The sequence below is a fragment of the Serinus canaria genome, chromosome 12, assembly GCF_022539315.1.
Source record: "Serinus canaria isolate serCan28SL12 chromosome 12, serCan2020, whole genome shotgun sequence".
In the NCBI taxonomy this organism is placed as follows: Eukaryota; Metazoa; Chordata; class Aves; order Passeriformes; family Fringillidae; genus Serinus; species Serinus canaria.
Window position 1 is genome coordinate 17,173,504 of NC_066326.1, and position 22,528 is coordinate 17,196,031.

The 22,528-nt window shown below is 41.9% G+C and overlaps 1 protein-coding gene across 6 annotated transcripts in view; it reads left to right on the plus strand.

The window, feature by feature from the left end:
- Positions 1-22,528, plus strand: part of IARS1 (isoleucyl-tRNA synthetase 1) — a 94,560-nt gene that overhangs the window by 25,690 nt on the left and 46,342 nt on the right. For all 6 annotated transcript variants that reach the window (XM_018914943.3, XM_018914946.3, XM_018914942.3 and 3 more), the window contains 4 exons: positions 4,339-4,461; positions 5,887-5,978; positions 10,266-10,364; positions 20,359-20,485. In XM_018914943.3, coding sequence (XP_018770488.1) covers positions 4,339-4,461; positions 5,887-5,978; positions 10,266-10,364; positions 20,359-20,485 — 441 coding nt within the window. The remainder of the gene's footprint in view (positions 1-4,338; positions 4,462-5,886; positions 5,979-10,265; positions 10,365-20,358; positions 20,486-22,528) is intronic.

Sequence of the window (22,528 nt, forward strand, 5' to 3'; positions counted from 1 at the left end):
TGGCTTTCCAGCTCCTGGGGACTCTCTCAGGGTGATTGATGTTCAACAATCTTCCCATTTGCTGCTTCAAAGCGGAGGAATGTCATGTAGCTTTGTATTCTCATGAGCTCTTCCACTTGGTGCCTGTGCTGGGCTGGAGATTTCTGTGTCCCTTGCTTGGCTTAGTGTTGTGTGAGCTGCACTCACCACTGGATCTCTTGGGTGTCAAGGCTCAGCTTTTCTCAGAGGCTGAAGCTGGAGCTTTGGGAAGGGCTGCTCTGTGGCACTGGCAGTGAAAAGTGCCTTTGCTAAGTGATGATTTTGGTTGGGAACAGCAGCTCTGCTCAGCACACTGCCCCTCTTCAGTGCTTCAATTTCATTACCCACTGGGCTTTTAGAGAATGAGAAAATGCTTTCACTACTTTTGTCCTGAGACTTTATCCCTTGGTGTGAAAGGATTTTGTTGCACTCCATCCTTTTTTTTTTTCCTGCCTTTATTGTCCCTTCCCTCAGTCTGTTCTTTTTTAAGGCTAAGAGGAATAATTTGTCATGGATTTAATAATTTCAGTTTTTAGACTCTTGAATTAAATGCACTGGTTTAGGCTCATTGTCCTTTTTGTAGAGTGTCCTGTCTTCAGCCATTATCCAAAGATGCCCTCCAAAAACTTGCAGTGCCTAGCAATTAGCAATCCCTGGACCATGAGCTCTGTCATAATTTCCAGAGAAACTTGGCATTAGCAACAGGCCTCTTTGTATTCCTGTGAAATAGCCCATCCTCTTCCATCCTTTTCCCCCTGCATTTTGCTGAAGGGAACATCCATTGTGGTGGTGTTTCCCTTGGCAGGATGATGGTTGATATGAAAAGATGTTCCAGCTTAATATAGCTCTGAATAAAGAAAATTAGAGTGGGTTGTGTTAGCAGTTAATGAAGAAAATGGTGGTGGCTGGTCAGGTGTCCTCAGGAGGGTAAATCCTGTCCCACTTCTGCTCCTCAGACTCTCCCCTGGAGCTGAATCTTGGATGTTCCAGAGGGTGGGAGTTGATTTGGAGTCAGGAGCTCTTGCTGTGGGAGATGGAGGGAAGGAGGGGAAGGGGCTGCAGCAGGGAAGGAGCTCTGGAAGAAGCTTTCCCTGGGCAGGGAAGAATCACAAAGTCCCTAAGAGTGGATTGTGTATTTGCACAGTCCACTTCAACTTATTGGAAACAGCTTGTTGGAAAGCTTGACTGGCCTCTTAGAGCAAGCATTATCTGCCCTCTTTTATTTGATTTTTTTAATAAGCCCACTGAGTTTTGTAAACACAGAGGAAAAAATATTTTTCTCTCTCTCTCCCCTGGGAAATCAGCAATTACTTGTAAAACATTTTTTTTAGGGAAAAACCTGAGAGTAACAGTTAAATGCTTCACAAAGAAAAAAAATTATAAAACAATTTGTGAGGAAAAAGTGCACAGGCATCACAAACAAAACCTTGCAGTCATCAGCTAAGGAGAGGTTTGAGTGGATAACTTTTGGTGCAGGGGCCTGAGTCAGGGGGCTGTGCTGCCTTCACAAGGAAAGTGCACCCTGTGTGTTGCATTTAAAGCTGCTGCCTTCTTTTTGGGGTGCATGTAATTCTGTTTTGACAGCCCCTGGATTATTTGTGTTCAGAAAAGCTGCCAGAGGTGCTGCTGTAAGCTCAGGGTTTCATTATGACACAGTGGGCTCTGTGCAGAATGCTGCTGGTATTGCTTGTTGGCCTTCAGACAGGCTTAGCTGCAGGAAGGGAGATGGTTCTTGGTAGCAGACAGGGTTGTGTTCCTGCTTAATTGGCTCCTCTGCACCTTCCTGTTGAGGTGAAGGTGAATAGAAAAGGAATAACTGCACCAGGATGGTCCCAGGTGAAGAAATAAAGCACAGTCCTTCACAGCAAGCCTCCAGTCTTGTCTCTGTTCCTTCCCGTCAGTATAAGTGAGCCCCTTTGATAAATAAAGTTGGAAAGTCAGGGGTTTTTTTACTTATTTATTTAAAATTCTACTTACTGATACATGTTCTGTATTGCTGATAGCTCAGCCATGTATCCTTCTCCAAAAAAATTGAAAGTAAAAATTCAGTTTCATTTAGTTCCAGATGTAGTTTCATTGTCTTGTGTGATGCCTTTGCCAAATGCAAGCTGCCACACCATATCAGAGCACTCTATTATTTCAGTTCAAAAGACATCCAAATTAAAGCTCACAGAACAAGACAAACCTGTATTAAAAACACTGTAAACTCACTGTACCTCCAGATTAACATGGCATTAAAATTCAGCTGCTCAGGCATTTCAACATATGTGGATGTACCTGCAGTCAACTTAAAAAGCTTTAATAACACTTGAATTTGCATACAGATTTTTAATTTGCAATACTGGTGGTGCCTGCTCAGATTGTGACACACAAGTTTCATAGATCTGTTACTGATACACTTTTTTTTCAGTACCTGACAGTTTTGGCAAAAGTGATGTTTGGTTTTGCTAAGAGGTGCTGAAGGTGAACATTTGACTTTGTGTTTCTGTTGTTTTGTTAAAATCTCAGATAAAAAAAGCTTTGGACTTGTCACAAACGAGCTGTATTTATTAATTTTGTGTATTACAACTTCTGTGTGTAATCTTTTGAGGGATTTTGAGGTGCAGGAGTGACCACTGTAACTTCCTATCCTTGAAAAAACTGATGTTGATCTTAGCTTTTATTTGAGCTTAGCACTTGTGGATTCCTTTCATGTGCCTGAATATATTCTTGCCTCATGGTTACTGAGGGAAATCTTCATGAAATGAAATGGCAGCTCAGTCTGAGAGCTCCCATGGGTGTTGAGGAGCAGGGAGCTGAGTGCAGGCAGGCAGAGCAGTGCAGCCCTTGGTGCCCTGGCTGCAGCAGTGCTGCAGTGGGGCTGAAGCACCTCCTGAGGCTGCCCAGGGCAGGGTTTGCTGGGCTGCCTCCCTCTGCAGGGCTCTGAGTGTGCCAGGCTTTGTGCTCTGTGCTGGCTGCTGCTTCCCAGCCTTGAGCAGCTCCCTGCAGATCAGGGCTGACCTCAGCTCTGTCATCTGTTCCAAGCCCCAGTGCCTCTGAGAGAAGGCCAGCAGAGAAGGGCTGCTCTCAGTCATGTCCTGGTGCAGGAGCTGGCTCACAAGGGCAGGGGCAATAATTCTGGGATGCTCTCTGCAGCTGCTGGCCAGGGCTCTGCTCTGCTGGGAGGGCTGGGGCTGCAGGGATTTGTTGTTTCTGTGTGCAAGGATTTGGTCCATGAAGCAGTTCCTCATCTGTGGATGGATTTCATCCCTGTCAAACACAGCAGGTCTGGCTGGGGGGAGCTGGGAGCCTCAGGGTAGTGGGGAGGGCTGGAGGGGCTGGATGAGGCCACAAAGGACATGGGAGCCCTGCCCTGGCACCCCAGAGCTGGCTCACCTGGCTTGGTTAGGGCCAGGCAAGGAGATTTCAGGGAGCTGGGGAGCACTGGCCTGTGAAATGTGCATTACACCCAGTCCTTGGGCAGCCCCAGAGGGTGCTCTAGTTGCAGCTCCTGTGAAACAGCTGCTGTGTGTCCTGCCAGCCATTGCTGTGACTGGCTAAGGTGCAGATTTAATGGCACTTCAGCCTGCAAGGTCAAATCTGAGCTTTTCTCTCCCCCTACTTATTTTGTTTTTAGCTTTTCTCTGATGCCATTTTTGTTCAGTCATGTTCAGGAAAGTCTGAAGCAACTTTTTTTTTCCTTTTTTTTTTTTTTTTCCCTTACTGCTACAGGAAATTAAAAATTTAAATGGAGACTTGCCAGGAAAAAAAAACCATGATGTTGTCCATGTGTGGTTCTTGGTCAGTAGCATTGCCTATGGGCCAAAAATGATTGAGAAATACAGGTTTAAAGGCTTTGGATCGTTGAGACATTCAGAAAATGGGGCTGCTTATGCCAGAATTGGATTGATTAAAACAACCTGCTTTCTGAAACATGCCCTGTGGCTGGAGAGCTGGGCAGATCAGGCTCAGGATGGAGTGGTTGCAGCTCCTTTGCCATGCAAGGGTTGCCTGAAGCTGTTCACTCCATGGGGGTGTGTGTGCTCAGACACATAAAATACATGTGTGTGTATGTGTATGCACTGATGTGCAGAGCAACACATGCACATATCCCCTGTACTAGGGGACAGTCTGAAGAAATCATAATTTTCTGCATGACTAAAACTACAATCCTGTAAAAAGGACTTCCTCCTAAGCATTTGGGATTAGTGAAGGCTGAGTATTTTGCTATTCTTGTCCAGTCATCACATTTTCTGTTCAATATTTCATTTCTGTTTCAAGGGATGGATAGCTTACCCAGTATTTTGTATTCTTACAGCCTGCTGCTTGTCTCTTTTGCAGGATGATTACAGAGTCTGCATGGATTTTAACATCATTCAGAAGGACTCTGTGCCTGTGTGTCCTGTTGATGCATCAGGCTGCTTCACAGCAGAAGTGGCTGACTTTGCTGGGCAGTATGTGAAGGTCAGTGGGCATGAAATACTTCATTCAAGATACATTTTATATATAGTAGAAGCTTTCTTTTCTTTCCCTGTGTGGGCTTGTTTTCAACGTGTGACTGGTATCTGGATAAATTAAAATTTGTTTTAACATTTGCTTAATTTGTTTATTAAGCAGCTGAGAAAAAAGTTGAAATGCAAGTAATGTTGTGGTGAGAGGGCAAAGGAGAATCTCTGTTTGCAGCTGCTCCAGAGAGACTCTCACTCACTCTGAGCTTTTTCCTGACAGAAAAGTCATGTCCAGAGTCTCCAGGCACATGTGCAGGGCCTCCCTCACCTCTGCATGACTCTGAATTTCCAGGTGCCATCATTAAGTTGCTCTCAGCCAGTTAATGTAACGTGACCCCCTAGAAGGGAGAAATTCAGTCATTTCCCCACTTGTGGGATGTGTTGCAGTGGGAATTTACTTGCCAGCAGATGCAGGAGAATCCCTGGAGAAGGAACCCCCAGGAACTCCACATTGCTCCAGATACAAATCCCTAGCAGGGAGTGCCTCTTAAATTCTGGGTCCTGAGAGAACAAATTGCTTTTAGCCCTGCTGCTCCAGTTTGATAGCAAAGCATGTTCTGTAAACAAATGCAATACAAGATTTTACAGTCTTTTCCAGTTAAGTTGAGGATTCAATCAGCTGTCTTTCCTTCCTGCTTTATGCATTAAGGCACATAAGAAGACAGTGGAGGCTCCATGTTTAGCTTCTTGCTGGTAAAAATCTGGATTTAAGGCTCTTGGGAAATTTTCTTATGATACTGAATTTTGCACTCCTGGATATTTGTATATTTTCTCCTTAATGTCATATTGACACTTGTATGTTCAGTAGATTGTCTTGAATGATCAATTTACAGCTTTCTCTTCCAACTTAGCATGAAATCCCAGTTACTTAGGGAGGTACTGTGAAATATGCTTCAAATTCTGAAATTCAGTCACTTTAGAGGAATGTGGTATCAGGACTTTTAAATATTAGGTAAAAAGCACTGTGTGATTTCCTGCCACAAAATTAGAAGACTCAGTCATTAGGATATTAAATAATGTGGTTTCTGGCTTGTATTGGTGCTTCAGAAAATCTGAATTTTACACACAGTTGTGTGTAAATGGAAGGAGAGTTAAGGGTATAAAAGGACTGATGATTTAATTTATAAATTCTGATTTCTCCATATAGCAGAGACACATTGAAAACACTGTAAATTGGGTTAGGAGAGCAAATGACTTTGCAAATTTGGTGTTTTACAGTGCCCCTGCAGGAAATGTATAAACTTGAGAGCAACATTTTGTGTGTATGTGTGTAAATGCTGGGTTATGCAGAGATTTTTTTAAAAAATTATTTTGATTATCTGAGACAAATCTTGTGGTAGCTTAGTGAAATGTGCATTCCAAGGCAAGTGTGTGTTTTCAGGATGCAGACAAGCACATCATCAGATGGCTGAAGGAGAGGGGCCGGCTGATCCACAGCACCACCTTCCAGCACAGCTACCCCTTCTGCTGGAGGTAAGCTCACACCTGCACCTGCCTTCAGCTGAGCTTTCTCACTGAGAAATTCCTCAGCTTTCTCTCATACTTTCCCCCTCCTTTACTTACTTTTAGTTTGTCAGGAAAATTAACACAAACCAAGATTATTAATTCAGGAGAGCTCCAGTTTTGGTTCAGTCATTAAAAAAAAATTCTTTTTTTATGCCATAAAACTGATGAGTTTAGGTCTAGTGTTGAAATTTAGTTTCTATTTATGATTTTAAATGTGTGTTTTTGTAGTTTGTGTGGCTCATTTCTCGGTCTAGAGCTCCTAACTAACCACCTCTTGTAAAAAAGGTGATTTTTAAGCAGCTGAGTGATGGGAAAGGATTTTTTTTTGTACCCTTTGAATTGCATCCAAATAAGCATATCACAATCACAGAAGGTCTTCATATACTAGTCTCAAAACCTTGTATGTTTTGAATAAATTGGCTAAAATGCAGCTCTTTTGAACCTTGTGAGAGGACTTATTTCTTTAAAAACATCTCCCTGGGTGGATGTCTCTGGGGGAAGTCTCCATGTGGAATTCTCCATGGACCTTCAGTATCAGTGAACAAACAAGTTTTGGTTCTGAGGAATACAGGCTAGACAGATTTAATCTAGAAATGAAGCTTGTTTTTATTAGTGTCCTCCCTGGTTTGAAATTTCCACAGTAGCTGTTGTAAAAAATCACCAAACAATATCAAATTTAAAAAAAAGAATCTTCAGTAACCTTTTAGCAGAGTATTAAATTCTTATTATGAGCAAAGACAGGCTTAAATTAAAATATCTAATTTAATTATCTGAAATGGCTTGAAGATTTTAACTCTTACCTGATGTATACAACACCTGTACTGAAATAGCTGTGATAAAAGCTCATCTCTCTGCCTCTGACTCTGCCAGGTGAAGTGTTCTAGCAGGGTACATTTATCTTTAATTTATAGCAAAAATCACCTTTGCTTGCTCTTGAGCAGCAGGATTTGTTTGTTTCTAGCAGCTGCCTGGAGGAAGGAGGGAAATTGCTCTTCAAGCGTTCCGTCCTTGATGATTTGGGACAGGCTTTGAAAAATGGCAGGCCCAAAATCAAGCAAGGCTTGTGTCTTTCTTATGCAGCAACTCAAATATCCAGTCATGGCCTTCTGAGACAAAAGCAGGGCTGTAGAAGTGCTGATTCTGTAGAAGATCCTTAATGCTGCCACTCTGTTGACATTTTTGTTGATGGATGATAAGTTGCAGGCAGCACCTAGCAGCAAATTATCCGGTGGGAAGAACCGAACAATGGATTCTACTTGAAAAGCTCATTTCACTGCCATCACAAATCAAACCATAATTGGAATATGCTAAAAGTAGAAGAGTGGTTCTTAACTTTGAACACAGTTAGAAGTTATATTGATTAATGGAAGAGAACTTTGCAATCAGACTCTTCTTAATGTACTGCTGCTTTGCCCTGAAACCAAGCGGTCGTTGAATCCTTGGGATGTTGAGAAATTTGCCTTCTTTTTTTACATATCATGAAGTCAGGGTCCTTCTCTGTGTGGTAACTTTCTGGCAACTAAACTTTAAACATGAAAAGTACAACAGCTTGGTAAGGACACAGTAGATAGTTTTCAGTTAGAATTTGTCTTTATTGGAACTGCTGAAAATGGAGGACATTGGTCAGAACTGGAGATCTTGGGAGTCTTTGGCTGGGTCTGGGCAGCAGTTCAGCACCTGGGGTGTCCCTCACAGCTCCTGCCTGCCATTCCTTGGGAACTGTGTTGGGAAGCTCTTCCACTGGCAGATGTGGAGCTTTGACTTCTCCAAGCCAGAGAAGGCAAAGCCAGGAAGCATCTTTATAGCACGGGCTCAATTACTGATCATTTCATTCCTAAATTACAAGACAATGGAACAGGATCACAATTAATGTGATTTGATTCTTCTGATGTGTTTCTAAAGGATCTGTCTGTAAGGGGAACAAAACTTTGTTCAGTTGGGACAGAGAGAAATGGTTAGGCAGGAACTTGGTGAGCATCAGACTTGGATTTAAGGTCAGTCTGGGTGTTTTTCCCCTTGTGTTGATGGAAAACAAAACCCAGCAGTGAGTATTTCTCATTTGATTCTACATTAAAATCCAGCTGAATCTGGATTCCTCAACCTTCTCACCAGTCATGAGGGGCATGAACCTGGGAGGTGTCACTGCTTGGGCAGGTTTTATTGTTTTGTTCTCTGCAGTCTCCTGCTGAGGCACTGCTTGGTAGTACAGCCAGAAGAAAAATATTCAGGGAAGCTTTGCCCTCTCACCTTTCTTGGTGCCTTTGTGTAGGAGGAACAGAGCCCTGTGGGTGCTTGGAGTGGTTATCAGGTGTTACAACCTCAGTGTTGGGTGGGAAATGTTCCCCTGCTGGGCACTTCTCATGGATCTCCCCGCCTGAAGCCACTCTGCCCCTGGACCAGCCAGCCCCACCTGCTGCTCTGCTCACAGAGCTGGGCTGCCACCATTGTCCCAGCTCTCCTCTTCCAACATGTTAAGACCATGTGAGAAATTTTTAATATCAATTTTTTATTCTCCTTGTTTCCAGTTACTCAAGATCTTGTGATGGCAATTTATCATTCTTCAGCACATCTGAAACAAGACACTCAGTGAAATCAAAACACCTTGTAGCTTGGGGAATGCATTCTTTTTTTTACTGGGATCTTGCTGCTGTGTGAGCACTGAACTCAACTGTTCCCATTTTTTAGTTGTTAGGAGTTAAATTTGTGTAGCAAACCATCAGTAGGTTTGCATTTAGCTTGGACACAGCTACATTATTATTATTATTTGAACTTTCACCATTTCCTTTAAGGTTATAGGCACTTTAACACTTAAGCACATGGAAACATACAGATTATAGTTAAAATGAAAAGTTTTTGAAATACAGTGTTAAAAGAAACAATGTGTATTTTAGTGTTGGGCTTTGTGCGCTGTGAGTTCAACTTTTAAGGTCTGAACAACCTTTGTTGTAGGTTTTCTTTCTTTTGTGGGTCAGGCAGGTGCACCTTTAGCAAGTGCTGGCACAGTAGCAGTTTTAATTTACATCATAATCTGCAGTAGTTGGTGGATTTCAAATGTGTTCCTGCTGTGGTTATAAGTAAAATGAATTAAACTTTGGCTGTTTGTAGTGCTCACTGCACATGGGAGATAACAGGAGTTTCTCAGGGTCTTTGCTGGTCAATTTTTGTGTATTGCCAAGTTCTGAACCAAAGTGACTTAAACAAAAGTAATATTTCTCAGAAATGCTTTGTGAGGTGGATTGATGCTGAGGGAGAGTGAGCTCCTTGTCTCAGTGTTGTTTGCTCCTCTGTACCCACAGATCCTGTCCCTTAGGGCTCTTCTCCATCCTCATCATGGAATAATGGGATGGATGTGAAGGGTTAGAAATGTCTGAGCTCCTGCTAGTGCCCACTGTTGGATCCCAGGATCCTTTAGAAGGATGTGCTGCCTGAACAGTTATTCAAGACCTTAAGCAGTTATTATGGAACTGAGAAATCAGAGACTGGCCTGGGACACTGCAGTCAGATGCTCAGAGATACTGATTTTCCCAAGTAATTTAGGAAATTGCTCAATCTGTGCTCTGGCCAATTGTGTCTCCATTTCTAAGCAATCCCAAGTTGTGAAACTGCTCTCCTCCCACAAGAATTTTCTTTTATTGCTTATTGAAGTAAGGAATATGTTAAGATATATTTAAAACTTCTTTTATGTGCTTATCTGGATTTCTTGCTTTCCCTCTCCTGGAATAGAACTTTCTTCTGGTTAACCCTAGGTGCTGTTACTTCTTTATGATTTGTGATTATTATTTTAACTGCAAGTAGTAAAAACACAGCATAATGTTCCCTGGCTTTTCAGGCTCATGTACACATAAAAAGTGATGCAGAATGAGCTCATGTGGAAGACTGAAACATGACTCATTTTAATAGTTACTGAAGTTCATCATGTTGTGCTAGGTAGGAGCACAGATTTCAAATTCAGGTATCGTTTGAACATTCTCATGATTGCTCTTGCTGTACAAATTCCTTGAATTACTGGGTTTGAAGGCTGTAAAATATTTTTTCAGGACTGGATTTCAAAAGAGTAGCTCACATAAGTGTAACAGTTTATGTAATTTAACAAACCAAACAAACCCCAGCCTTTAACTGTGATAATATTTTAGCAGCAGTCAACTCAGTCTGTGAAAAGGAGACTGTCACGTGCAAAAATAAATATTAAAGAGCACTTTATAAATAATGTAGCATTTAAAAATGTTTGTTTGTTTTATTCCCTTCCCTGCACAGGTCAGATACCCCGCTGATCTACAAAGCTGTGCCCAGCTGGTTTGTCAGGGTGGAGCACATGGTGGAGAAGCTGCTGGAGAATAATGCCCAGTGCTACTGGTAATGTGGCCTGCAGAAATCTGATTTATTCCTTTCCCTGGACTTGGGGTGTAGGGGGTGTGTGCTGGAGCTCTCCAAAGCTCTTCCTCTGTTCCTATGCTCACTCTGCTCCATACTTCCACTCCTTTTCAGCCAGCGCTACTGGGACCAGTTCTAAACAGTGTTTTATCTCAGTTCCATCAAGGTTGAATATTTCCTAGTAATTTACAGGGAAATACACTGCAGGGTCATTAAAAGTGCCTTCCAATCATGGTATGCAAACCTAAACAATTCAGCATGAGAGAAAGTGTAGAGGAGAATCATCCTGCAGAAGAAGAGATGTGCTTCCCAAAAGGCTCCACCTGAGACAGCAATAGAGGCAGCTTGGGGCTGTGTATGTATTGTTCCAAATTAAACTAATTTTTAGACTAGTTGTGGGTTTTTTCATCTAGTTATTACACATAAGGTTGATTGCTTCATCATAGGTGCATTTGAAGAAAAAATCCATACTCACTCTCCCCCCAAACAGCCACAAAAAGCTCAACCTAGCTGCCCTAATTGTTGTAGCTAAACTCAATTACACAGTTTTTAAAGAAATAAATTATATTAATGGCAAAAATTAAATCTTGACATCTATATATGGAGTGTAAAAATACTTGTGTGAGATTTGTGTAGAAAACAGCAGATGAGCTTTAGATAACAACTTAAATGCTTTATTAAGGGCAGTAAAAGGGGATTGTTGGTGCTGGTGGCCTTTTAGGGAGTCATCCTGGGTTTGTGGTGTGTTAGTAACAAAAGGACCTTATCTTCTGCACTTTTATGAGCTGCATTTTTATTTCCCTTCCTGTCATCCATCACTTGTGCCTGGGAGGCTGAGACCTCCCAGTGAGTGAGGAAAACTTGGAGAGCACAACCTCATTCAGTCTTTCCTTCTGAGGGCTGCAGGGAGAGCTGGGATTCCACCCCTCTCCCACCTCATGTGCCTCTTGTAAAGAAGGTGACTCAACCTTCAGTGGGCAATTCCAGCTTGTGCTGCCTTTTTTTCATGGACAGTAGCTGGCAATTAAATTGTCCACGAGCAGCTTTTGCATAAGTGCTGAGGTGGTGCAGGCAGTGTAAATCCTGGGATCTGAGGATGGAGAATGGAGCTGCCCAGCAGTGCTGCAGCCTGGCTTTGCCAAGCAGCACATGCCCAGGCTGCCTGTGTCAGGAGAGTTTAGAGATTAGTGAGTGCTGTTTTCTGTTTTCCACAGCTGAACATACTGTGATCCTCCTTTGGGGCAAAAATAAGCTGGAGAGGGGGTGAAAGTGTTTGTTCTTAGCTTTAATTAGCTGCCTCAAGATGCTTTCACTGTTGGGATGACAGTAGACCTGCATACTTAATCTTCACATGAACAGAAGAAAAAATGTAATGATCCTGTTAAGAAGTGCTTGAATGGATGGGTTTTGCTTTTCCAGAAGCAGAGGTTCAGGAAGGAGCTGCTAAGTGACCTCCATTCATCCAGGAGACACTAATTAGTAAGAATTTCTGCTCAGTGTGAGCCCTGCCTCATGCACATATTTGGGGTTTCAGTGGTGCTTTTTGAAGTGCTGAGTAATGGGGATACCAGTGGAAGCAAATGTTGGAGCTGCTCTTGCAGAGCTTGGGTGAGAAGAGCAGGCAATGCCCTCATTTGGCAATTTCCAAAATGCTTGGAATTACAGGAACCATTTGTCCTTTAGGAAATTCCTGAGCCTGAACACAATTCCATAATTCAACATAAAACTGGTTCCTCAGGACTCCTCTTAAAATCATGTGGCCTTAAGGATTTTGGGAAGCCTTTTGTTGGGAATGTAGCTACAAGTAGAGATGTATGACCACAGAATTATTAATAAATAATATGTATTTCCAGTATGTGATTTCATGGTAATTTGACTACTGGGTAATCTTGAAGTTGGCTCTAAAAATCCAGTTTTTATAGAGAATAAGGGAGAGTTTTTGAGGTTTTTTCCCTGCATTCTACATTGATGCCAGTTTTGTTTGGGCTGTAGCTTCTGAAGTTGGCATTGAGACTGCTGGCCTCTGCAGTATTCATTTATTTCAATTTTGGGAACTCTTTCCTTCCCAAAACCTACTTTTTCTGCTTTTGAAGAGACTTGATCCCTGAAAGTGTCACAGGAATAATATGTAGCTTTTTAAAAATTTATTTTTGGACTCTCTGGGGCTTCAGCATGTCCTGAAAATGAGAAAATTTGGGATAAATGCTTTTCAGACTATATTAACCTTTACAAAATGGGTTTGACTGCATTGCTTTTTTTATTCCTACAAATGACTGATAGGTATATTGTCCCTTAAGAATAGTTGCCCTCTTGATAGATATCCTTTCTGATGAAATAGATTAAACATACTTGGACAAACTTTGCAACCTGATTGCATTTCTAATTAGTTTTTTAGTGAATTATCCAACTTGTAAGGCCACAGTCATTCAAAATTTATTAAAACCAGTAACTCTATTTTCATTTTTCAAAATGAATTTAACTATCACTTCCAATAATGGTTGCATGAGTAATGTGCCAGCATTTTTGTAAAAGCAGAAGCCAAGAAACCCTGTCTGCTCTGTTGCATCCTTATTTCAGTCAGACTGGGAATTAACCTGTGTTGGATGTTGATGAAAATGCACAATTAGAACAGTATTTAGGGGGCTGTGCTTCAGCCCTTCATTGAAGTTCCCTTACTGAATGTTCTTTACTGTGTAACTGAGATCTTATTTAAAGAAAATTTAAATTAAACAGATTCTCTTCTGTTTGGCATTCAGGCACCCACTGCTGCTGTATTTGAGATGAAGAGGGGCAGATTTGGCTGCTGTAAAATCCAGACTTTGTCAGATCTTGGCTTTCTGTTCTCTTGATAAGGAGAGTTGGATGCAGCACCAAGGTGCTGTCTGGATTTTAGCCTTAATTGTTGCCACCATCATTTTCTCAAATGCTTTGTTGAAAGAGCATTTTTTGTGTACTCACAGACTAAACCAGGCCACCTTAGATTATAATTTCAATATAGGACTAATTCCTGTCATTAGTGTTCAAAGTTGGTTTAGACTGAAAATTTAAAGTTACTGTAAGCAATAAATCTGTACAACTTCTAATGAGAATTCCAAACTGTTGGAGCCCATCCTTCTGGCAGTGGATGTTATGTTTCCATTCTTGCAGACTGATAGGAAAGACTCTGTATGTAAATATCAGCTCTGAGCTCTTTTTCTTTTAAACCTCCCTCACCTAAAGTTCTCCTTCAGTAACTCCTGAAACACTGACCTGTGACTGTTACCAAGTTTCTAATGTTAAAGACATTGTGCAGTTCTGACATTGTTTGCATAAGAAGTGCAGCCCTTGCAGGAGTGGAAAAATGAGCATCAGTGGAAGGAAAGCAGTGATGGGAGACAGGGACTTCAAAGAACCAAACCTTTTGTTCTGGCATCTTCTCAGCACTGAAGAGCTCAGGTGCTGTAATAAAGAGCTTGATGTATGGTTGAAGGTATTATTTTCCTGATTTCCATCACTTAAGCTGTTTGTTCTTGCTGGAAATGCCACCCACAGCACAATTCTGTGAGTGAAATGAAATTGAGTTTTGTACTCACTACCTGCAGCTCCTGGGTGAGCCAGGTGTCTTCTTATGTGTCCATCAAGCTTTGGAGAAGCTTTTCATCCTGGTCATTTTAATCTTTGGCCACAAAGCTATCTCCCACCTGTGGAAAGGTGAGATGAGATCAGGAGAAATCCTGTTTGTGTCAGAAACCCCGAGGCTGAGCAGGGGATGGGCTGTGGAGCCCATCCACAGTAGAAAGCAAATGTTTATTTTACTGAACTTGTCATTTTTGCTCAGATGAGGAATCTGAGTCTGTGTCAGGGCAACAGAATTTTAAATCATAACATGATTGTAGAGCCATGGAAGAAAATCAGTGAGACCTTTTCCCTTCTTTTGCTGCTTATTTTTGTTTTATAGAAAGTCTCAGGACATTTTCTTTCTTAGTTTGTTAATATTAATACATTTCATCTGAGAAGTTTGAAATGTATGTTGTGTGTAGATTTTTTCATTTTTTTCCTTTTCTTTAGTATCACCATGCAGTTGTAACTCTTCTTTTTGAGTCATCAGTCACACTTCTCTTACTGGGGAATCGTGACTACAAATGAGATCATTCCTCCAGTAGCAATTGTGATGTGTACAGCAGCGTGGAGTCACTAGATGGCAACATTTCCCAAGGAAAAATCCAAATGACTGCCTTTGCCTACAGCAGGAGGTGCAAAAATTGCTGCAGGGTTAGCCTTGTGTTTGTCTGATTTAGAGAGGGCTTTATTGCCGTCTGTTATCAGACGTGGCTGAGGATTAGAAGTGAATTTGGAGGCTTGTTCACTGGATTTTGATGGCTACTGTTCTGCTGTGCCTTCATTTTGCTGTTTGCTCTCTGAGCCTCTTGTGCAGAGGTTGCTGATGATGCCATGAATGCAGAGGTGCCTCTCCAGCCCCACTGCAGGGTCACCTAAAGCTTATTTTTTGCTTCAAGGAAAAGCTTATGAAATAGTGAACTGGCATTTGGGGCTTTAAGCAACTCCAGCACGATTTCCTTGGGCAGCTGATAAATCTGTGACCTGAGCAGTGTGTTGAATGTCTGCCTCTGCCACAGGAATGCAAATGTACTGATCCATGTGCATTGAAATGGATCCTGGGTGCTGATGCCCTACAAAAGTACTTTGTGCCAGCAAACCTTAGAGCATTCCCAAGGAAACTGTGCAGAGAGGAGAAGAGTGGAAGCTTCCCTTGTCCCAGGCTTGGGGCTGCAGGGATTGTTGATAAGATGAGGAATTGGAGCAGGTAGCAGGTGCCTGGCTGTGGAAGGGAGGTGCAGCAGGGCTGCCAGTGGGGCGTGTGCCAGCCTTGGAGGTCAGGGCTGCGTCCGGAGCGGTGACGGCGACGGGACTGCGGCTGCAGCAGCATTGCAGTCACACCAAACGTGGGGGTTGCCATGGGAACCAGGAGAAAAGAGGCAAGAGAAACATGGGGAGATGAAAATGATTGAAAGCACAGCTCGGCTAGCCCCTGTGAGCTGCAGCATGAGCAGCACAGGCAGCGGTGCAGGCAGCCCAGGCTCTGTGGGGTGTGTGGGGTTGCACCATTGCATCTCTCCCGGGCTGAGGAGCAGAGCTGCTGCAGTGGAAATTCTGCCTGGCACACACTGACCTTTCCTCCCTTCCCCTCTCCTCCCTCCCCCCCACCCCCCATGTTTAATTAGGTCCATGATATAGATTGGTGCTAATTAAAGTGTCAAAAGGGCATGAATAGTTGCTTATTTTATCTCTTTGAATTAAAAACCATTAAAAATCAATTTGAGGGCATGTTGAAGGAGGCTTGTTATTAGAGTAAATTAACATAATGGAATTTAAGCCTTTGTCTTCTAAGGGTTGGTTAATGTTTAAAAAGAAAGCCAAAATCTACACCTAAAATAAACCCCCCAGTTGGTATGCTAGGAATTTAAATAAATCTATACATATTTAATTAGATGACATAGAATAACTACTTCATCACCTTTGGTGTTGCTGATGCAACTCAGCCATCTTCTGCAAGAGTAACTTTCTCTTTTTCAGACTTAAAACTGATTCTGATTTCAGGTGGCACTTAAAAAGTTACCAGCTTGTCAAAGGACAGGGCAGATCTGGGACCATCCTCTCAGAACCAAAGCTGTATTAGAGTTCTTAATCTGGTATTAGGTCCCCTAATTCCCACTGCTTAAGGTAGTATTTTGTTTATCAACTTAACTGTCTTAACTCCTTTAATTAGCAATTATGAAGTAAATCTTACCCAATACATAAAGGTGCTGTGGTTTTGCAGAGAATATCCTGAATAAAATTAGCTGGTGAGAAGAACAACCAACAGTGAGAAGGGTTCAGCCTTATCTTTATGTAATATCTGAAACAGCTTTTCATGTTGAGCTGATGCTAAAACACGAGGCTTGTGCAGGGGCAGTGTTTTATTTTGGCAGTGCTGTTTGTGTTTACAGCAGAGGGGGATGGTGCTGCTTGGAGGCAGCTCCTGCATCCCGTGACTGGGGCACAGTGAGGCAGCTCAGAGCACACCTGAGCTCTCAGATGGAATAAGGAGCTGAGTTCTGTATTTGCAGTTGTGTTATGGGCACAAGAAATATGCTTCAAAGTATATCTACAGAAAAGGAGCAGGTGTCTTCATCCTTTCAATAAGTTTCCTTCTGCATTATGTGATAATTTAGAATAATTTTTTATTTGCATCCTGTACATTTTTCCTCTGGAGACAAGAGTCAGAAAGCAAATTTCTTTATTTAATTGCTGCTGTTCCTGGAGTATTTATTGGTGCTGAGAACCCAGTGGCTCAGCCTGTGGTAGCTCACTGTCAGCAGGCTCAGTTCTGCTCTGGGGTTAAAGGTACTCAATATCTGCTGTTTTCAAATCCATGCCCACATTGCTTGTTTGACTTAGGTGCTGAGTGGTGCATGGACTGAGAAGGGAAAGATGATGGTTCCTGTTGTAATAAGTTAATAAATGTTGTTAAAAGGCTGGGTTTTGCTTTGCCCTTCATGGGTTTTTTTGGCTTGTCAAATGGAATTTTTATTTTAGACACGAAGAAAATGAGTAGCTACCAAGAAAGGATGTGGGAGTTGACTGTGCAGGGGACTTAGCAATGCATGAATTAAGCAAAACCCCACATCTGCTTCAAAAATAGGAACAAGCAGTCACAAATGGACACGGAAATTTGCAGCAAATGAATAAATTTCATTATCTCTAACTTATATGATAGAGTTGGGAAAGTCAGATAGACATGAGCATTCAAACAGGTTGGAACTGATGTACTTTGATTCAGAATCTTTTTAATTTATGATTTGGCAAAACAATCTTTATTCCTTTGTGTTGTGGAGTTCAGTTCCCTGAACTTTCCAACTGCTGCAGTGTCTGCATGCTGAAGTTTATTTAGTGCCCTGTCCTGGGTGCCAAGAGGAGGAATTGCAATTGTCCCACACTGCTCCACAGCCATGAATCAAGAGCTCCCTGACCTGCTGAGGCAGCAGTCTCCTTAACCTTGCTAAATGTCAGAGAAAGAAGTATGAAATCCTATCTGTGTCATTTTGCAGAGAAATTTGAAGGTCAAACAAATTGTAGGCCAGTTGGGAAATAGAAAAACCCGTTTGTCACAGCTCAGTTTGAGGAGCTGCAGCACCATGGCTTTGGGAGAGATGGGGCTGCTTTGATTTTTCACTGCAGCCTCATGGAGCTGGGGCTTGATCCTTTCTGAGGATCTTCCAGCTGCTTTGTGTAGATGGAAGAGTAAAAATTTCTCCCTCAACTAATACATGCCTGTGGCAGGATGGTGTCTTTATGAAAATTTAACAGGAGAAATATACCAAGAAAATAGCTAAGAGTGGATGAAAAGAAACTGAAAAACTCTGTAAGAACACTAACCTGGAATTGGTTTAAAGAAAGATCAGGTGTTAATAGCAACATCATCGAGAATACTCCTTTTTTTCCCAGCCTAATCAAATATTTAAGTAAAGGTGCCTCTGATTTTATTTTTCCCCCTGTGATATGTAGGTATGTGTTAAGCTGAGCTATCTGGATCTAAATCTAGTGAGAACAATTACAAGAAATGGGCTCCAGACTGGAAGGGCTGAGCCTGGCATGGCTGTTCCTGCTGCAGATCCCTCTTCCAGCTTGATCCCTGCTGCAGGCTGTGTCTGCCCTTGGGCAGCACCCGTGGGCAGCACCTCTGCAGAGGCAAAACCCAACTGCTTCAAGTAACACTTCCTTTGAGTGATGGGCTCAGAATGGGTTAGATCCAGGCTCTTTTTGTTTGGCTTGATGGCTGTGCCAGTGGTGTTCCTGCCTTGTACCTCTAAAGAGCCACAGATCATTGTTGCAGATGTGCTTGGTAGGAGATGAAGTGGTTTGTGTTTCATGTTCCACTGAAAACTGGCAGCAGGGTCAGGCAATTTTACCAGAAGAGGTAAATTATATGCTTTCATAGCTCAGAGAGAGAGATCACACCACATACATTTTTGTGGTTAATGTCCACTTTGGGGATAAAATTAATTTTTCAGGCGTGTTTTGAGGAGGCAGAGTTGAAACTCTTAGCATTTTAATGTCACTGGGGGATTGTCTCAGCCTCTAGCTATGTTAAATAGGACTAATAATTTCAGCTAATCAGTGTCTAACAACTTCTGAAAAATGGAAACTAGTTTAGGAGTGATGTAAAGAAGTTTTCCACATTAGTGGAACGTTGGGCAAATGCTAATGAACTTTGTACAGTTTCCACTTGTGTTTGGAGAGAGGGTCTCCTAAGGTCAGCACAGAAAGTTAATAGTAATGAGTCCCACGCTGAACCAAATTGGGAAAGCCTGTATACATTCTACATTTCAGAGCAGGGCTGCACATGTCATGTGAAACATGAGTCACTGAGTTTGTTTAAAATGTTTTTATATTAGATTTTTGTTTGAGAAGTGTTACAGAAGACAACTCTGCAGCTGAAAGTAACTCCAGAAATAGGAAGGGAAGCTGTGCAACCTCAGGCTGGTATTGAGTGAGGCTTTTTAGGGTACTTTTTATCCACTTGAGACAACACTGGCATCAAGAAGCCTTTAGATCTCCACATGGCATCATCATGGGTAAAACTTTTAAAAGAGAGTGGCTTTTATTTTCATCAATAGTTTGACTTTTTTTTTTTGTCCACACTTACTTCATAAATCTACTACTGGGCCAAATCCTACCTCAATGTGTCATATGAATCCATTCTTTTAATTTTTCCTCTAAAGAAGCCTTTGATCTTTGTTACTCTTGGGACTGATCTGTGATTAAAAATCTTCTTTAAAAAGAAATACTTGACAAGAGGACCAAGAGCTTCAGAAAGAAAAGGTGGAAGAGACCCTGTGTGCTTTGTAGCTTGGCTGCTCCCCCTTTGGAAACCATGGCTCTCCTAATCCAGCTCAGACTTTGGGAAGGGCCTTTCCAGTTAGACTGGAAAAACAAACCCAGCAAAACCTGCCATGGATTGCTGAAAGCTCAGTTCCAGAGCTGCTCTGTTGTTGTGAGCTGCTCATTCACAGCTTTGGTGTGTCTGACACTGTCTTAAGGTTGTTCTTTTTGTGAATTTCATTTGAATTTGGTCTTTTGAAATGCACCTTTAGGCATGAGGGGAGCATGCTGACTGTGAAATCCATTGCTTTCCTTCATCTCCATATCATCATTGGGTAAATAGTTAATTGTTTGTTTACATCCTGGGAGAAAATGGTTCTAATCAAGGCACCAGGCCACTCAGCACAACCAGGAACCTTGCAGGGCATAACCTGTGAGCTCCAAGACACTTTCATACAATGAAAATTTGTCCTTGGCATCCCTCAGTGCCCATTAGTGCTCAAAAGGAGGTTTCAGCAAGCATTGATAGGGTTCTGTGGTTGGGGGCGTGTTTTGTTTCTTAATTGGGTAATTCAAGTGAGATGATAAATAGCTTGGAAAGGATGTTTTGTAAGATCTATCAACCTGATTAATGTGCATGTACCTGGATGCTCACACATAATCCAAGGTGCCTTTTGATGCTATTGCTCCAGGCTTTTCAATCATGGGAATTTCATTCAACCTCAAAATCAGTGGCTGTTCTTTTTTCTGTGTGTAATTTAACAGTAGGGAGCTCATCCCCTTAGCCATAATCCTCCAGTGTTGGACTGTCCTGAGGACTTTGGCTGTTGTTTCATCCCTGAGGGATCTATTTAATGTTGCCATGTTTCCCTGAGTTGCTTTATGGTAAAATGAACCTGGTGTTTGTCCCTTGAGATCAGGAGAAGGCACTGTTGTGTTTTTGGCAGCACCTCCACCGGCCTTGCAGCAACCACAGCTGTAACACGAACGTGCTCCAAGTCAATCAGTGCTGAAATGAAATTCTTGCTGGATAAAATGAAATATAACCAATTCTTGCCAGCTTTCTTTGCAGTGGCACCTAGTGACCCATGACTGCTGCTGTTGTTTTGGCCAGGGTTCCGGATTTCGTGCGGGAGAAGCGCTTTGGGAACTGGCTGAAGGACGCTCGCGACTGGGCCATCTCTCGCAACCGCTACTGGGGCACCCCCATCCCCCTGTGGGTCAGCGAGGATTTGGAAGAGGTGAGTGAGGAGCATCAAAGCTTCCAGCTGGCAAAAACCCTGCCTGGACTTGCTGTTTGCTTATTGTGGTGTATCTTTGGCTGCTGCAGCCTGAAGTGCTATTTACGTGTCTGAGCAGAAGATCTGTATAGCCCCATCTGTATGTGTGTAATAGGTGATAGATCTGTGCATATTTATGGGTGCACTTGTGTGCCTGGACAGGTATTCCTTGCTTTTTGCTTGAGAACTGCAAGCAATTTTTCTTGGTTTTTACATTAAAATTAATCTTGTCTTTCCCAGAAGAATTTGCAGTGATGGCAGATCTAAAGGAAATAATAAATGCAGTGAGCAAATGGCAAGGAGGAGATTTTTTTTTTAATTTTTTTTGTAACTCCTTTAAGTCTGCTTTTGATATTCTGGTGGTTGGTTAGTTCAAGCCAAATGAGTTGCTGAAGGCATAAAAGCAAGTCCACCACAGCAGAACAGCAAAGATACATATTTGTAGTGCCACAAATATGAATGTAGCAGACCGTAAAAATATGAATCTAGGGGGAATGATGACAGTGTATAATGGTAGTGCTAGAAGTGAGCTTTGTCAAGTTGGAAGGTACCCTGCACTGGTAACAGAATGCAGAGGGCATGAGTGAACACTTGACACAATTTTGATGGTTTTAAAACTCTTTCTGAAAGTAGAGTGGGTTTGGTTTTTTTTTGTTTGGTTTATATTTTTTTTTTTTGCATTGGGTTAGTTCCATTAGACAGACATGAAAAGCCTCCCTCATGCTAGAAGTAGGAAATGGTAATCAGGGTTAGAGTGTGCAGGGAAGGTAAATACTGATGGCAGCACCCCAAGCCTTTATTTTTCTCTCTCTTGATTTGAAAAAGTTTTACTCTTCATTTTAGACCTGAAAGACCTTGAGTAGGAAAACATCTGTGAGAGAAGTATTTTATGATCTTCAACTTGCCATTGCTTAGATGTGCACCATAAAGCATTTTTTATTTCCTCTTCAGTGGGAATCTTGGTAGGCAGGGAGATAACTGGGAAGGAGAGGGAGCTACTCCTGCTATTAGGATTTAAGTAAGAAAGCCTTGGCATTTGGATTCTACTTGTGCTGTGAGTGTGTTTGTAAATTACTGACAAACCAAGTGCTTCTGTCTCTCATATAACAGTTCAAGTTTAGTTTGAGGACTGACAATTTATACACACTTCTTTTCACATTCATCCAACATTGCCAAGTCCCTTGTTTGATATAACAATTTCTTTTAGGTAATAAAAAGGCTTTCAGTGTTGTGGCTGAGTGTTTCATTCTACAGCTGAAAAAGATTGTGTAAAGGTTTCATTACTTCCACTCCTTGCCTCTAATAATATTTCATTTTCTGTCCACTCTCCCCATATCTGTATTCCTGTATGTACTGTTTTTTTTTTTTTGCTTTTCTAGGTTTGATTTGTTAGTTTTTAATAACAAAATGATGTCTAACTTGGAAGATTGACCTTTCCTTTGAAACGAGCTGCAAACATTCCTCAGGGCTCGGTGTTCTGAATAATGATGGAAACACCAGCAGGTCTATTATTTCTCTCCATAGATGTTACACATTTTTGTTTGCTCCAGAGTCTGAGTACTGTGCTTTGACAGCTGAGTACAGCTTCTGAACTGAGCTAAATTTCAAGTTAAGGTTTTTTGTTTTTTAATATTCTCTCTTTTTGTGTATGTGAGATATGGCTTGAAAAACAAATAGGGCTGGAACTGATGTGGAGCTTGGAGCCTAGGTGACATCTGCTCTCTCAGTAATGATGTTCCCTCAGAACTCCCTGACTCCAGTGCTGCTGCAGCCTGGTGTGGGATTGCACAGCAGCCTCTTCATGTCTTGCTCTCAGAAGAACACTTGGTTGCATGCAATTATGCTTTGCATATTAAATCCTGGAGGAGTAATAACAATTCCTTATTTAATATACAGTAAGGTGAATTAATTGGTATTAAAGTGAATTTTATTACAGATCAATAACTGGTTTTGCACAGTTTTATTTTAGTTTTCTTTTAGCATAATTATCAGGTAGAGACACAT